Source organism: Oncorhynchus tshawytscha, linkage group LG01 (assembly GCF_018296145.1).
Source record: "Oncorhynchus tshawytscha isolate Ot180627B linkage group LG01, Otsh_v2.0, whole genome shotgun sequence".
NCBI classification, from domain to species: Eukaryota; Metazoa; Chordata; class Actinopteri; order Salmoniformes; family Salmonidae; genus Oncorhynchus; species Oncorhynchus tshawytscha.
In genome coordinates this window covers 17,215,300-17,231,815 of record NC_056429.1, presented here as the reverse complement: position 1 = coordinate 17,231,815, position 16,516 = coordinate 17,215,300, and the positions used below count along the sequence as shown (strand labels likewise).

Sequence of the window (16,516 nt, the reverse complement as noted above, 5' to 3'; positions counted from 1 at the left end):
ATTGGCACTAATAGATTACAGTAAATGTAATTACCCATGCCTCCAGTGGGGGACACTGTTATCTTGTTTCTCATCCCATTGACAGTGAGCCTACAGGCTACAGAGCAAGCCTAGAACAGCCACAACAGGAGTTCAACATTCAAAGACAGCTCGTTTTCAGGACAATAATATTCTTGTAACTTGTATTGCGGGTGGCCTTAAGTAAGCGTGTCTGATTCTAAATTGTGTCAGTGGTCAGGGCAGAACCCTTGCACGACTGGTCACTGGCTGCTCGAAGACTGGCTGGCCAAGGAACGCCTGCAAATGACACGTGTCACCCACATCCGCAGACAAAGCTCTCTGGGAAAGAGAGTCCACGCGCTAAATAATTCAAGTCCGTTCTCTTCGCTGTGAACAAGATGCCAGCCGTCCATACGTTGCTTTTAGAAGAGGCTTTGCAGGACAGTCCTCAGGTGGGTCGATACTATGTTTATGTTATGTGCCGTTATTGAGAGGAAAGGTCTTGTAGGAGATGTGAAATTGGCTAAACCAGCTCCACTGTTGTAGGCTATTTACTCAACTCGACGATGACAGCTTTGAATTGGCTCATTGTTTTGGAAATGTACACTATTCCGCAGTTGCACACTCGCGCATTGGTTATGTATCCGATACAAAGTTGATACAATGTGTCACAAGTTGTACCTAATTCCTATCAGAAACAAATGTCGCGTATAATTTGCATATTGCTCGAGATTCGAGAATGCCTTTCCCTTTCTGGTGTGAGCAGTGACGTGATGAGTTGCGCATCGCCCGGCCTGTAGTTGGCAGTTGATAAAACAGTGTACATCAGAACAACGACTGGTTGTTTATTGTGACAGTCACAGTCTTCTGTAGTGTAGATCATTATGTTTTGCGAATTACATGGATGATTTGTGTGACGGAAGTGTTCATATATGTTTTGTTTTTTTAAAGCACCGGAGTTGGGGCCTCGGCCTATTTTACGGGCTGTTGTAGGGGTTTCTGAGTATGGGAATCCATTGGAATTGGTCAATAGCCTAAACTTCCCAGCTATGGGACTGCAATCTGAAGTATATTTCAGTCATGATTTGAGGCACTGACTAAACCTAATTGTCCCCAATAGCTTTAGGGATGTGGGAATTTAATTCAGTTAATATTTGTAGCTGACTGTTATTAATCAAACTCTTAATCAAACGTTATAACACTGTCTTAATTACACGTATTCTAGTACTACTTAATAACAGTTAGGCAAAGAGTCTTCTTGATATTTTCCACTTGCAGATACAACCAAATTTAGGCTACATTTCTTTAGGCTAGGCTTCACTGGCACTTATGCTATAATAGGCTGTGTCAGAAAAATCAAGCATATTACATGCACTTAAATGATGTTGTATCTTAAATATGCATGTAGCTTACGACTGGGTCCTTTGAGTTTAAGTTCAACATACAGTACCAGTCAAAAGTTTGGACACCTACTCATCAAAGGTTTTTCTTTATTTGTACTATTTTCTGCATTGTAGAATAATAGTGAAGACATCGAAACTATGACATAACCAATGGAATCATGTAGTAACCCAGAAATAGTAAAGCAGGTCAAAATATATTTGAGATTTTTCAAAGTAGCCACTGCCTGCTTTGATGACACTCTTGGCATTCTCTCAACCATCTTCACCTGGAATGTTTTTCTAACATCCTTGAAGGAGTTCCCACATATGTTTAACACTTGTTGGCAACTTTTCCTTCACTCTGCGGTCCAACTCATCCCAAACTATCTCATCCCAAACAATTGGGTTGAGGTCTGGTGATTGTGGAGGCCAAGTCATCTGATGCAGCATTTCATCACTCTCCTTCTTGGAGGTGTGTTGGGTCATTGTCCTGTTGAAAAACAAATGATAGTCCCACTAAGCCAAACCAGATGGGGTGGCGTATCGCTGCAGAATGCTGTGGAAGCCATGCTGGTTAAGCGTGCCTTGAATTGTGCATTGCTCATGTTTCTTGGCCCAAGCAAGTTTCTTATTATTATTGGTGTCCTTTAGTAGTGGTTTCTTTGCAGAAATTTGACTTTGAAGGCCTGATTCACGCAACCTCCTCTAAACAGTTGACTTTGAGATGGGTCTGTTACTTGAACTCTGTGAAGTATTTATTTGAGCTGCAATCTGAGGTGCAGTTAACTGTAATAAATGTATCCTCTGCAGCAAAGGTAACTCTGGGTCTTCCTTTCTTGTGGTGATCCTCATGAGAGCCAGTTTCATCATAGCGCTTGACGGTTTTTGTGGCTGCACTTGAAGAAACCTTTAAAGTTATTGACATTTTCCGGATTGACTGACCTTCATGTCTTAAAGTAATGATGGACTGTTGTTTCTCTTTGCTTATTTTAGCTGTTCTTGCCATAATATGAACTTGGTCTTTTACCAAATACGGCTATCTTCTGTATACCACCCCTACCTTAAATAACGGTTAAATAAAAACCTTGTCACAACACAACTGGTTGGCTCAAACGCATTAAGGAAAGAAATTCCACAAATTAACATTTTAACAAGGCACACCTGTTAATTGAAATGCATTCCAGATGACTACCTCATAAAGCTGGTTGAGAGAATGCCAAGAGAGTGCAAAGCTGTCATCAAGGAAAAGGGTGGCTACTTTGAAGAATCTGAGATATAAAATATATTTAGATTTTTTTAACACTTTTTTGGTTACTAAATGATTCCATGTGTTATTTCATAGTGTTGATGTCTTCTTCACTATTATTCTACAATGTAGAAAATAATACAAATAAAGAAAAAGTAGGTGTCCAAACTTTTGACTGGTACTGTATGCCTGCGGCTTGTGTCTTGCATAATGTGCTCTGCATATTTCAGAATAGTTCTTCCTATTCAAATCATGGAATCAATTTGAGTGAGTTAGGGATGAGAAAGTCACATTTCAAATCAGCATATTTATGAATAAAGAGGCTAGGCCTACAAATGGTGTGTAAATACAGTTGAAGTCGGAAGTTTACATACACCTAGCCAAATACATTTAAACTCAGTTTTTCACAATTCCTGACATTTAATCCTAGTAAAAATTCCCTGTTTTAAGTCAGTTAGGATCACCACTTTATTTTAAGAATGTGAAATGTCAGAATAATATAAGAAATAATTATTTATTTCATATTTAATTTATTTCATCACATTCCCAGTGGGTCAGAAGTTTACATACACTCAATTAGTATTTGGTAGCATTGCCTTTAAATTGTTTAACTTGGGTCAAACGTTTCTGGTAGCCTTCCACAATAAGTTGGGTGCATTTTGGCCCATTCCTCCTGACAGAGCTGGTGAAACTGAGTCAGGTTTGTAGGCCTCCTTGCTCGCACATGCCTTTTCAGTTCTGCCCACAACTTTTCTGTACGATTGAGGTCAGGGCTATGTGATGGCCACTCCAATACCTTGACTTTGTTATACTTAAACCATTTTGCCACAACTTTGGAAGTATGCTTGGCATCATTGTTCATTTGGGAGACCCATTTGCGACCAAGCTTTAACTTCCTGACTGATGTCTTGAGATGTTGCTTCAATATATCCACATAATTTTCCTGCCTCATGAAGCCATCTATTTTGTAAAGTGCATCAGTCCCTCCTGCAGCAAGTCACTCCCACAACATGATGCTGCCACCCCTGTGCTTCACAGTTGGGATAGGGTTCTTCGGCTTGCAAGCCTCCCCCTTTTTCCTCCAAACATAACGATGGTCATTATGGCCAATCAGTTGTATTTTTGTTTCATCAGACCAGAGGACATTTCTCAAAAAAGTGTGATCTTTGTCCCCATGTGCAGTTGCAAACCGTAGTCTGGCTTTTTTATGGCGGTTTTGGAGCAGTGGCTTTTTCCTTGCTGAAGGGCCTTTCAGGTTATGTCGATATAGGACTCGTTTTACTGTGGATATAGATACTTTTGTACCTGTTTCCTCCAGCATCTTCACAAGGTCCTTTGCTGTTGTTCTGGGCTTGATTTGCACTTTTCGCACCAAAGTACGTTCATCTCGAAGAGACCGAACTCGTCTCCTTCCTGAGCGATGACGGCTACGTGGTCCCATGGTGTTTATACTTGTGTACTATTGTTTGTATAGATGAACGTGGTACCTTCAGGCGTTTGGAAATTGCTCCCAAGGATGAATCAGACTTTTGGAGGTCTCTAATTTTTTTCTGAGGTCTTGACTGATTTCTTTAGATTTTCCCATGAGGCACTGAGTTTGAAGGTAGGCCTTGAAATACATCCACAGGTACACCTCCAATTGACTCAAATTATGTCAATTAGCCTATCAGAAGCTTCTAAAGCCATGACATAATTTTCTGGATTTTTCCAACCTGTTTAAAGGCACAGTCAACTTAGTGTATGGAAACGTCTGACCCACTGGAATTGTGATACAGTGAATTATAGGTTAAATAATCTGTAACAATTGTTGGAAAAATGACTTGTGTCATGCACAAAGTAGATGTCCTAGAGGACTTGCCAAAACTATAGTTTGTTAGCAAGATGTTTGTGGAGTGGTTGAAAAACAAGTTTTAATGACTCCAACCTAAGTGTATGTAAACGTCCGACTTCAACAGTATAAATCATTAAATAAAGGTGTGTGCCTCTCTGCCGCACCCATACCAGTTTACCACACTGCGCCAGTATCCAGACAATTACAGCTGAAGGTCTTACAAGCTTATCCCTCATTTGGTCTGTGTCAGCATTTTTCAATCTGTCTAGTGTCTGGCTGGCTGTCTGGCTGGCTGCCTCCCTGGCTGGCTGCTTCCTTTCTGCCTGCCTGTCTGTTTATTCCATTGCCACATTGCCTGCCTGTCTGTCTGCCATTTGTCATAGGTTTCTGTGTGTCCTTCTCTTCTCTACAGACTCGCTCCTTGCTCAGTGTGTTTGAGGAAGATGCAGGGACTCTCACAGACTACACCAACCAGCTGCTTCAGTCCATGCAGAGGGTGTATGGAGCCCAGGTAACACACATGCATGCACACACATGCAATCTAGGGTTGGGCGGTATCCAGATTTTCATATTGTCATACCATCCTTCTCTCACCCTGGAATTTACAGTATTACAGGCTTAGTACACAAGGGGGAGCCAAAATAGTGCGTTGGGCGTCTATTACCAGAATGATAACAAAATTAGCACAAGTAATAGAACATTTCCATGGAGGATGCTCACTAATATATGCTAATGATCCCAAATGAAAATAAACAAATTGCGAAGATGGGCAATCCAGTTCATAAAGTTATACATATATTGGTAGGAGCTACCGAATGTCATTCGGTAGCTCCTACCAATATAGTTTGTACATTTTCAAGCTAATGTGAATGAGAGACATTGTGCAAATGAACAAAGTTTTGACTCATTCAGTACTAGCTCTGGAGCAGCGTGTGTTCACACTGTGTCTGTGTGGAGTCTGGAGTCGCTAGGGCAACGGGCCTGCCTGCTCTGCTCAGAGAAGATGGGGGAGGAGAAGACAGGTGAGAGCAGAAAAAAACAAGGAATTCAAGATAGCAGTGGCAGCTGTACAGAAGTCATCCAAAGGGCTTTGACTTCTCAAACACCATATGATGCCCATCACCTTATTATTTCAGCCACTTACTTAGATAGCAAGTCATGTTAATGCATAATTCTGAGTTTTTCAAGCAGAAAACAATAATACAACACATAAGAAATATCTTCCTGCATTTTGTAAACTCATATCTAAAATGCTTCTTATTGTAATTTCTGCTTGGCATCAGACTAATTTTGTGCTTCAGTTGCACTTCTTAACTCGTATGAGAATTCACAAACAGGCATTATACCAACAGACAGCACTCCAACTGATGTGTAGCTTCTTTTCTACAGTACTTTTCTTGGTGTAGCCAGCATATTTTCCTCAGTTAAAATGCAAGATTAGTATTAGGCAAAACATTACGAAATGTAGTTGACTTCATTATTTCTATGATGGGTCTAAACATTAGAAATATGATGGCCATGCATCATTTTTGCAAAAAATACCTTGCTTTTTCATTGGAAGCGCATTTACTTGTGTGGCTGCCAGCCAAATAGCGTTGTCATCTGATGAAAAATATTTGTCTGTCGAATGTGTTGAACTAATGTATTTTCTTTGAAGGAAAACTATATTTGCACATCCCTGATCACTCTATTGAAGAAAAAAACACAGACTTCCAATAAAACGTGACCCCTGTCAATCAATACACAGCTGAACTCACCCGCTCCCACTTTCTCCTGTTGTGCTACTTACAAAGTGTGACTGGCTCAACTGTGCTGAGGAAGAAAGTAAGCTTCATAATGTCACCGGTGAAATAAGAATGTGATCTGCTTTATCTCCTAACACATTACACAAGTTGACTGCAGGTATTTACTTTAAAAAATACCTACAAATATAACAATTTTTTGAAAAACCTCAAATAAATGGTTTCTACGGTATTGACAGTATTAGAAAAACCATCCCATGGCTATTTCCAAGTACCCCAGCATACGGTTTATATGGTATACCGCCCAAGCCTAGTTCAATCCAATTTGAAGTCATTGATTCTTTATGTGAGGATACAATAGCTTAGTTTGCATGTGTGCAGTTTCTGAGAGTTGGTTTCGTGTAAGACGGTTCATCCAGAGGATAAACTGCTAATGACATCACTTCCTGTGTTCTCCAGAGTGAGATGGGATTGGCTACAGAACAGCTGTCCAGACAGCTACTGGAGTATGAGAAGCAAGTATGTCTCATTGAGAATATTGGACAACGATCATGTACTTAACTGCAGTGTATTGCGATATATCTGTTAACTAGCATTATTTCAGAAAGTCTTTAAATGTATGTAGTTCTGTCCTTGAGCTGTTCTTGTCTATTAATGTTCTGTATTATGTCATTTTTGTACATTTTGTGTGGACCCCAGGTAGAGTAGCTGCTGAAATAGCAACAGCTAATGGGGATCTAACTAAATAAGACTTCTACCATTGGGTTTGTTAGCATATTGTCCCTTTACAGGAGAGAGCAGCATGCCAGCAGTTTGATGGGAATTTAGTATTTCTAACATCATAGCCTCAATGTTTATTTGGAATGTGCTAAATTCAGTGTTTTATGACATTTTTAAGTCACATATATTGTTTTCTTCAGAATTTTGCCCTTGGTAAAGGTGACGAGGAGGTGATCAGCACACTGCAGCAATTTGCAAAAACTGTGGGGGAGGTGAGGCTAGTGCATCTGTGCGTGTTTGTGAGCATGCTGTTTACACAGGGAGTGTTTGTGTGCATATAGGAGTTTCTGGTCTGAGAAGAGTGAGTGTCAACGACAGTGTGTGGATGTGTGCAACAGTCATGGAATATATGGAGGTGGTAAAAATATTCCCCAAATACCCTGTCACAATTGTATGCATTGGAAGTTGAATTATAGGCTTTCCCTTGTCATTACAACGGACACGTTTCAACATTAGAGCAGCTCTCTGTAGAGGCTATGGCCTCCAGGATGAGGTAGAGAGACCAGTAGAGGTACAGCCAGGTAGAGAATTGCTCTGGCTTTCCTGGAGGTGGTGGTGTAGTCTAGTGGTTAAGAGCGTTGGGCCAGTAACTGAAAAGTCGAATCCCTGAGCCGACTATGTGAAAAAAACTGTCAGTGTGCCCTTGCACAAGTCACTTAACCCTAATTGCTCCTGTAAATCGCTCTGGATAAGAGTGTCTGCTGAAATGTAAAAAACGGTTTCTTTAGACAGATGGATTGAGCCATAGGGGGTCTGTGGGCCTGGCTGGCTAGCCTGTGCTGGAGAGGCATTAGAGCAGTCATTGTTTGCCCTTCTGGCCTAACTACACAGGCCTAAAGAATGCATCCATCTTCCTGCAGATTACACCTAACCCTGCTCTGACCGTAGGTTCACACTACTGCAGGTGTTGTACACCACTGTGTGTTTACTTGGTAGATGGTTTAGCACTTATCTGAATTTGGCTTCTTTGAATATGACTTGATAGTGAAATGAACCAGTCGAGGATAGGGTATATGCTTTATATTGGTAAGAAATGACAGGATGAAATTCCTCTTCAGACCAAGAAAATGTGTTTTGACTGGTTCTCAATTACACAATAGGGATTTGGCTGTGTGATGAGCAATAATTTGAATTAACTGCTTTTCAACTTCCTTTTGAACCACAATCAATCAACCCCTGCTGTTTTCAGGGTGTCTCTGGGTAATTTAGTTCTCTCTCCTCCCCAGCTGAACACACTACACTCAGAGCTGGCCACTCAGATGGCTGACAGGATGATCTTTCCCATGATCCAGTTCAGAGAGAAGGATCTTACAGGTAGACACAAACACTTGCTCATCAGCCAGTTGCTTTCACTCATTTTGAATATAATCTGTATGTGATTGATTCTGGTTTTGTGATTTGTCATGGTTTTTGACACTGAATCTGTATTTGACTTCTCAGAGATAAGCACATTGAGAGAAATATTTGGTATCGCCTCTGATGGTATGTATGGGCTTCTCAAATTCTTCTCAATTATGGTTTTGGAGTTGGTATAACACAGTAGCTGATCGTCTTAGCTCATATCCACTCCTTCCCCCTCACAGAGCATGAGGCTGCCATGGTCAAGTACAGCAGACTGCCCAAGAAGAAGGAGAATGAGAAGGTAGTGATGGGGACTGTATGAGACGTGTACTAGCCAAACCTCTTAACAGTACAACAACGCACTGGTAATACCTGTTAAACTGGTACAATAGATAACATTGCCTCATAATAGTTGAGAGGTCATGACATATGTTAGTTGAGAGGTCATGTTGCTCTACTTAGCTCTCCCTCTGATTAGCTGGGTATATGTGGGCGGACAGGTAGCCTAGAGGTTAAGAGTGTTGGGCCAGAAACCGAAAGGTCACAATCTGTCTGTGCCCTTAAGCAAGGCACTTAACCCTAATCGCTCCTGTAAGTCGCACCGGATAAGAGCGTCTGCTAAATGACGTGTGTGTGTGTGAGATTAACTGCTGTGTTATGGTGCAGGTGAAAGCTGAATTGGTGGGGGAGGTGGCCTACTCCAGGAGGAAGCAGCACCAGGCCTCCATGCAGTACTATTGTGCCCTCAACGCCCTGCAGTACCGCAAGAGAGTGGCCATGCTGGAGCCCATGCTTGGTTACACACAGGCCCAGGTACCAACACACACCCAAATCCACATCGCAAGTCGTTAACCCAATATCAACACACTCTTTACTCCTACCGCAATAAACCAGGACACCACGCACTGCTGTGGTCCTACAGCAAGTCAGAACTGGAGAAGCAATGAATGTCTTCTCTCTTTGTGTCCCTCTCAGATCAACTTCTATAAGAAAGGCATAGATCTAGTTTCAAAGAAAATGGACAGCTTCCTGGGGTCAGTGTCCAGCATGACCCAAAATATCCAGGCTCAGTTGGACTCAGAGGCTGAGGCCATGCGTATGACCCAGAGAGAGCTGCTCTCCATGGAGGACACGGTCTACATGCCTGACCGCGACCCCGCCCCTGTCAACCGCACTCTCATACAGAAGGCAGGCTACCTCAACATCAGGAAGTAAGGCTCTGTTTGATTAAGTTCAATTCAGTCTTCCAATATCTTGCATTCAAGGGTGATTTCATTTCACTCAGTCCTTCATTCAATGCTCCTTTTTTTTCTCAATTTGGTGTGTCAGTGTTCAGTGTCTTCTCCTTGTTTAACGTTTTCAGGCTATAGCTGGATGTGTTAAATTGTGAACAATTGTGTCACTATTGTCTGCAGGTGTTGTTTTTATTCCGTATCAAAGGAAACATTAATGAATGTGTCAAACTACAATTACAAGTTGTCTCAAAGTTACACTCTTTGCTTCAGTGAATACAATTTGTTTGTCAGCTCTGGCAAGGTGGGCTGTCAGCTACGATTATAGCTAAATATAAGAAGAAAAACTTGGCTTGAGGTAGAATTGCAGAACTGACGTTGTGATTTAGTAAAGTGTCAGAGCTGTCAAATACAGTCTTTGACAAATGTCTGCAGCACAAAATAAAAGGTTCTGCAGAATGACATTTTATTTAATGACACATCTGTCTCAAATGCTTGTCAAGCGCAGCTTGCCAAAAGATCATTAGTTCTCTGTTTTTTTTTTATGGACAGATCTGAGTCCTACAAAAAGTTTTGCGATTTGAGCTGTCAGCACTTTCTGATTGCTTTTAGATTTCCGATTGAGATGTTTAGTTCTAATAGCTGAGTCATGGAGACGGCAGCTGCTCCAACACTGTGAACTGGTGTTCACTAGGAACGAAATGGAAGCAAATGGGGGGAAAGGACTACCTGAATTATTGTTTTCGTTTTACATTGCAGAAGTTTGACCTATTTATTTATTTTTTATGGTGTGCTGTAATGAACACAACCCTTTTCTGCTCCCCAACAGTAAGACGGGCCTAGTCACCACAGCCTGGGACCGGCTTTACTTCTTCACCCAGGGAGGGAACCTCATGTGCCAGCCGAGAGGGGCAGTGGCAGGGGGCATGGTGCTAGACCTGGATAACAGCTCTGTCATGGCCGTAGAGTGCGAGGACAGACGCTACTGTTTTCAGATCACCTCCCCCAATGGTAAAACGTATGTACGCTAAGTATTCACACTTCCTCCTCACCAAGACCCTCACTGGTCACGCACAGATTTGTGAGGAAGACTTCTTATGAGCCTACAAACAGTGTTGTATTTTAATTTTGTTATTGGGATTTTGCAGGTCAATGATTTTACAAGCAGAGAGCAAAAGGGAATATGAAGAAGTATGTATCATACCAGTCAAATCTTTTGTACCTGTTTGTTTCATAGGTTTCTTTCATCCATGTGTTAAAAGACATTGTTACGTTTTCATCCATGAAAGTTCTTCTTGCCTGCCTGTCACAAGCTGCATTACAGGAGCTATTTGAAATCGCTGATGTTTGTTGAGCAATGGCTGTGAGTCTAATACTTTCCTCCGTTTCTCATCTCCAGTGGATTTGCACTTTGAACAATATCTCCCGACAGATCTACCTGACTGACAACCCTGAGGTACAGTATATATACTCTCTCTAACCAATACAGTGAGATAAGTAGTACATCAGTAGTATTTCATAGCACCTGAAAGAAGTCACAATGAATAAATCAATATTTTGTTGTGTGTGTGATAAGGCGAAGACAGTCATGTTTTTTTTAATTGTTTTTTTTTTTACACCAAGTCCATTCCATATGTGTAGCAGCAGGGCACTGTGATTGACTGATACAGGACAGGATGTTTCCAGAGTCCAGTATAGCCCTAGAGACTTTGCAGGGGGCTGATTATGCTCAGGTCTGGTCTAGTTTTTAGCAGATTTCCTGATAGTTTTAGAGATGATTGTGCTCCCATGGGATATCTCTAAACTGGGATATGGTGTTTTACAGATGAAAGATCTTAATTTGATCACGCTTTTGTTACTTTGTATTTTACTGCATAGCAGGACATGCCAAATTGTAATGTATTTCAGTTAAAAGGTTTGCAATTTTCACTTTGAAATTTCAGACTTGATTTGCCCTAAAGAAAAATGTACCAACCAGTACAAAAATGTACGTGAATTATAATCCACATAATAATTCACATTTCCTGTTGCGTCAGGATTATTTTCCTGTTGTAGCAAGCTGGGTCAAATGAAGATCCTACATCTGGATGATCCTACATCTGATTATCAGAGGCTGCTGATTCCACCCAGTTGAACTTAAACCCATTCTCTATGTACATAACAAGACTAAGAGGCTCTATCTAAACTGTGTGTGTATGCATGCTTGTGGGTGCATATGTGTGCGTGCACCAGCGGGTTCTGCATGTTCAGAAGTATGCTTTTCCTTCATTTGTACACATAAACAAATGCATCGTATGTTCTGTTACTTCGTCTCTGACCTCATGGCTCCCTAGTGCCCGTGGGTAATTTGTTTATTCCAAACAAACCAGGAAGCAACTCTGGCAAGATGCAAACAACTGATGGGTTAGTGTAAGGTCAAGTACTGCTTCCAATTGATACTTTTCATAGGCCTATATGGTGTACATAGCCTGTTATGTATTATGTAAGTCTTATAATAATCTATTGACGACAGTAAAGAAGGTTGGTTTGATCCCAGACTACTTCTATACCTGCCTCAAACTAAATAATCTTCCCAGTATAATTAACCAAACTATGCCCTCTTGTGGCACCATGTGTTAGTCACAGAGTATAATGTTAGGGCTTTTATCATTATTACAGTGTAATGACAGAAACTGCACCCTGTTCCCCTCTTTAGGCAGTGGCCATCAGACTGAACCAGACAGCCATTCAGGCGGTCACTCCCATCACCAGCTTTGAGAAGAGAGGAGAGGGCTCGCCCAACCCAGACAGGTTAGCCTCAATCATGCAGAGGAAACACCTTGCTTTTCCTGGATTTCCCCAAGAGGAAAATAAAGAATATATGCATGTGTTATTTCAGGAATTCTGATAGTACACTCACACTCACTCTTCCTCTCTCTTAATTTCCCTCCCTCTTTCTGCAGGGCTAAGCCAGGTGGGATGCAGTCCTCTAGCGGTGCATCCCAGAAGACCTCTAGTGCTCCTGAGCCAGAGGACCTGATAGTTCCCGGGACACCCATCCAGTTTGACATCATGTTGCCTGCCTCGGAGTTCCAGGACCAGAACAGGGCTGGAGGGAGGTAAGATCGTCACCACAGGGCTGGCGTGTCAGAACCAGTTCCTGTACGCTGATTTGTACAATAATAGCTCAACTGGGTTTAATTGTGTGTTTCTTCGCTGACAGGCGTACAAACCCTTTCGGAGAAACAGACGATGACCGCTCCCCTGAAAGCGACGGTAGGAGTGTCTCCATTCCAGTTTTCATTGGTACTGTACTCTTTATGGACTACATATCCCCTGATCCTCTCTGTCTCCTGATGTGTGTGCCTGTCTGCGTGTGTGTGTGTGTGTGTGTGTAGACTCCCTGCTGCAGCAGGTGTTTGCAGTGCGGTTCCTGGGCTCCATGGCGGTGCGTTCGGGACAAACCCAGGAAGTGATCTATGAGGCCATGAGACAGGTGCTGGCGGCACGAGCCATCCACAACATCTTCAGAACCACAGAGTCCCATCTCATGGTCACGAGCAGCTGTCTCAGGTACAGTAACCGGTCAAACAGCAGACCTATGAAAGTGCTTACAGATTTTAACCTTGCCACTGTGCTTCTGCCAGCTATGTTGATTCATTGTGTTCTCTTTTTTGTTATCTTTACCACAGGTTGATTGACCCCCAGACACAAGTTACAAGAATCGGTGTAAGGGCCTGAAAAATGTAACCTTAGTAGGGTGCGTTTACACAGGCAGTCCAATTCTGATCTTTTTTTCCACTAACTGGCCTTTTGATCAATCAGATCGGCTCTGAAAAAGATCTGATGTGATTGGTCAAAAGACCAATTAGTGGAAAAAATATCAGAATTGGGCTGCCTGTGTAAACGCAGCAGTATACTGTAGTTATCAGTGTAATGTTGTCTGTTCACGAGTGCTTCACTCCTGGTGATAGCACTAAGGTTTCAGTATGAATTAATCACTATTGGTCCTGCTCTCTCTCCTCTTCCTCCCTCACAGTTCCAGCTACAGGAGGTGACCCAGTTTGTGGCCCACCAGGAGAACGGCAGGCTGATGGGCTTTGTGGTGGAGGGGCGAGACTGGAGCGAGGATGACGAGGAGGGAGAGCCCTCCTTTAGTGCGTTTGTCTTTGAGAGCAACACAGAGGGGGACAAGGTAAGACATCTTAAACACATTCATGTGCTGGACTCACTATGGCACAGAGCCTTCAGTCAGTGAATTCACTTGTCTTTTACTTGTCATGGGTTCATCTGTTTCACAATGTAATTTGTGTCATATCTTCATTCACAGATATGTTACACAATAAGCTTGGGGAAGGACATTATGGAGGCAAAGAAGGTATGTTTTTAAATCAACCTCAATTTAGTCATTCTCAATCTAACCCACTAAGTGTGTGTGTGTGTGTGTGTGTGTGTGTGTGTGAAGGACCCAGAGGCTCTAGTCCAGCTGTTGAAGAACATGCCTCTGACCAACGAGGGCAAGTTCCTCCTGCTGGACAACGAGACAGGCAACACGGCTAACGGAGGCGCACCGGATGAGGAGGAGTCTGAGGCCTAGCCAGGCCTGGGGGAGGGTCTGAGGTTCCCCCAACAAACACCTCCTCACGTGGGGTTTCGGTGTTCTCATGAGTGCTGACTCTAATCTGGTACTAACTGTTGACCACTTGACCAGGAAAAACCCCTGGGTCTATATGGTGTATCCCTTATGACCACAAGAGTTACGTACAGGTACTTATACAAAGGGACAATGTTTAGGTTTACTATTTACGTTATTTCACTCCTTTTCACTGGTGGAATGAATATCCTCAGCCACCCTGTCAGTTTAAACCGGGACCTCCAACACTTATACACTTACATTTCATAACTTTGAGTTTAGTGGTACCATTGTGTCTGTGCTGCAGTAGAAGTATTGTGTAGAGATGGATGGCCATGACATCTTACTTTTCAGCAGCACTTAATATACATCTATCATTCCTATAGGACAATATTGCACTTCCAAGGTTTCTATTTAATCAAAGGCTTGATGTCTGTAGTAGAATGCACTAACTTCAGATGTTGTCTGGCAGCATTCTAAAGTAATGAAAAGGAAAGGGTTTTAGGCCAATCGGATTGCGTGTCCCCCCATGTTGGCCGACATCCACATAGCATGTTAGATAACTTGTAACGCGGCTGCATGGAATTTGTCAGATATAAAGTTGGGTGTTTACTTCATTGCATTCCATGGCAGTGTCTGCGATAAGGTAATGCAAGGAGCCGCTTGTGGATATGACAGCTGTAACGTATTTCCACCTCCGACACCATCAAAACAACTGCTATTCGGAGGACGGCTTGCACAGATCTGATAGAATCGAGCCCTTAATTCTATTGGCTTCATAGAATTGAAAATCGAAACAAAACACTAATGGCAAAGGGGAAATCACTGATGCATTGCATTTTCGATCGAGAATTGCATTCCTGCGTGTATATTCTCTTAGCCCTGATTAACCTGCAATACTAAACGTCATGTATGTGCGGTTTCTGAATGTAAGATGTTTTTGTAATGTGGAATAATAAAGACAATAGGTTAAAGCTTGACTTTGCGTTGACCGCGAGGTCATTCAGTGTTGACCAAGATGTTTGCTTGCATGCCGAGATGATTGGCAACTTTAAAACCGCTTTTACAGAGTTTTGTCTGAGTAGGAGTTTTTCTTAGTTGGTCATATTTTAAGGCCTAACATACCGACCAGACCACTTGCACGCATGTTGATTTTGACCACCCACACCAGACTCGATCAGGGCATGCAGGTTGAAATATCAAAACAAACTCTGAACCAACTGTATTGACTTGGACAGGTTGAAAAGCATTAAACATTTATGGCAATTTAGCTAGATAGCTTGTTGTTGCTAGCTAATTTGTCCGGGGATATAAACATTGTTGTTATTTGACCTGAAATGCACAAAGTCCTCTACTCTGACAATTAATCCACAGATAAGGGTAAACCGAGTTTGTTTCTAGTAATCTCTCCTCCTTCAGGCTTCTTCTTCTTTGGACTTTATATGGCGGTGGACAACCAACTTTAAGGTGCGACATGAGCAGTGTGGTCAGAATGTAATTCAGTTCCCTCCTTTTCCCTCAAGGGCTTTTATGACATTCTGTTTAAATGGCTGTCTATAGACAGAGTTGGTTTTGCATTCCTGCATTGTTTACTCATTAAACCACGAAGGAGTCATTTTAGGGTCAAATTCTAAATTGTATGTAAATCAATTTTTTACTTTGTCATGCATTGATGTCGATGAGAGACTAAGTGAAAATTTGACTTAAACGGACGTTAGGATTCTTCCCCTAGAGAGGATCCATCTTCTGTAATCCTCCTTAGTGTCTGCCCTTCATGTTGCTGCAACTCCCTTGTGTTCCCTCTGCTTTCTAAGTCAAATGTACTGTCAGGGAAAACATATACAAGCCATCTGGAAAATGTACTAAAAGTGGCAAGTGCATTGTTCTCCTTTGCTGGAATTTCTCTTTTGTAAATGACCTTTGGCTGTATATGACAGTGTGTTCACTTCCCATAAGGCTTTACACTTTAGGAAACGTTAACATTCAATCTTTAATAAAAATAGAAGTGACATTTTGTTAGTCCCTTAAGTATTTTTGTATTATTTATACACAGGGTTTGAGAAATGGGGTGGAAAGTAGGGGAGTGGCACTGGAGCTTTGGGTAGTGTCGTTACGTTTGGCATCAGCGTTTAGGGGGGTTGTAACCATTACCTTTGATAGAGTACAGCATTGTGGACAAGGGACATCATACTGCACGATGAGGCACATTGAAGCTGTCAAACAGGTTGTTGAGGTACATTGTACTTACATTTTAAATGTGGATAGACTCATGTCGATTCTTAATAGGGGATATTTGAAGCAACAAACATGCATTACTACCACATATTGCAATGGGTGTAGGGAGAGAGAT

At 42.0% G+C, this 16,516-nt stretch overlaps 1 protein-coding gene across 2 annotated transcripts; it reads left to right on the top strand.

Moving 5' to 3' along the window:
- The first annotated feature begins 158 nt into the window (after nt 1-158).
- On the top strand, nt 159-16,180 carry LOC112229382 (DCC-interacting protein 13-beta). 2 transcript variants are annotated; one of them, XM_024395239.2, is made up of 20 exons: nt 159-452; nt 4,872-4,970; nt 6,661-6,720; nt 7,122-7,193; nt 8,208-8,295; nt 8,422-8,463; nt 8,565-8,623; nt 8,989-9,135; nt 9,298-9,533; nt 10,384-10,572; nt 10,703-10,745; nt 10,954-11,010; nt 12,250-12,344; nt 12,497-12,652; nt 12,757-12,809; nt 12,932-13,106; nt 13,226-13,262; nt 13,573-13,728; nt 13,864-13,911; nt 13,999-16,180. In XM_024395239.2, the coding sequence occupies exons 1-20, from the start codon at nt 399-401 to the stop codon at nt 14,128-14,130; spliced, it is 1,998 nt and encodes a 665-aa protein (XP_024251007.1). In that variant the 5' UTR covers nt 159-398; the 3' UTR covers nt 14,131-16,180. The 2 variants fall into 2 exon arrangements, with proteins under 2 accessions (XP_024251007.1, XP_024251088.1); XM_024395320.2 differs by lacking the exon at nt 7,122-7,193.
- The last annotated feature ends 336 nt before the right edge of the window (nt 16,181-16,516 follow it).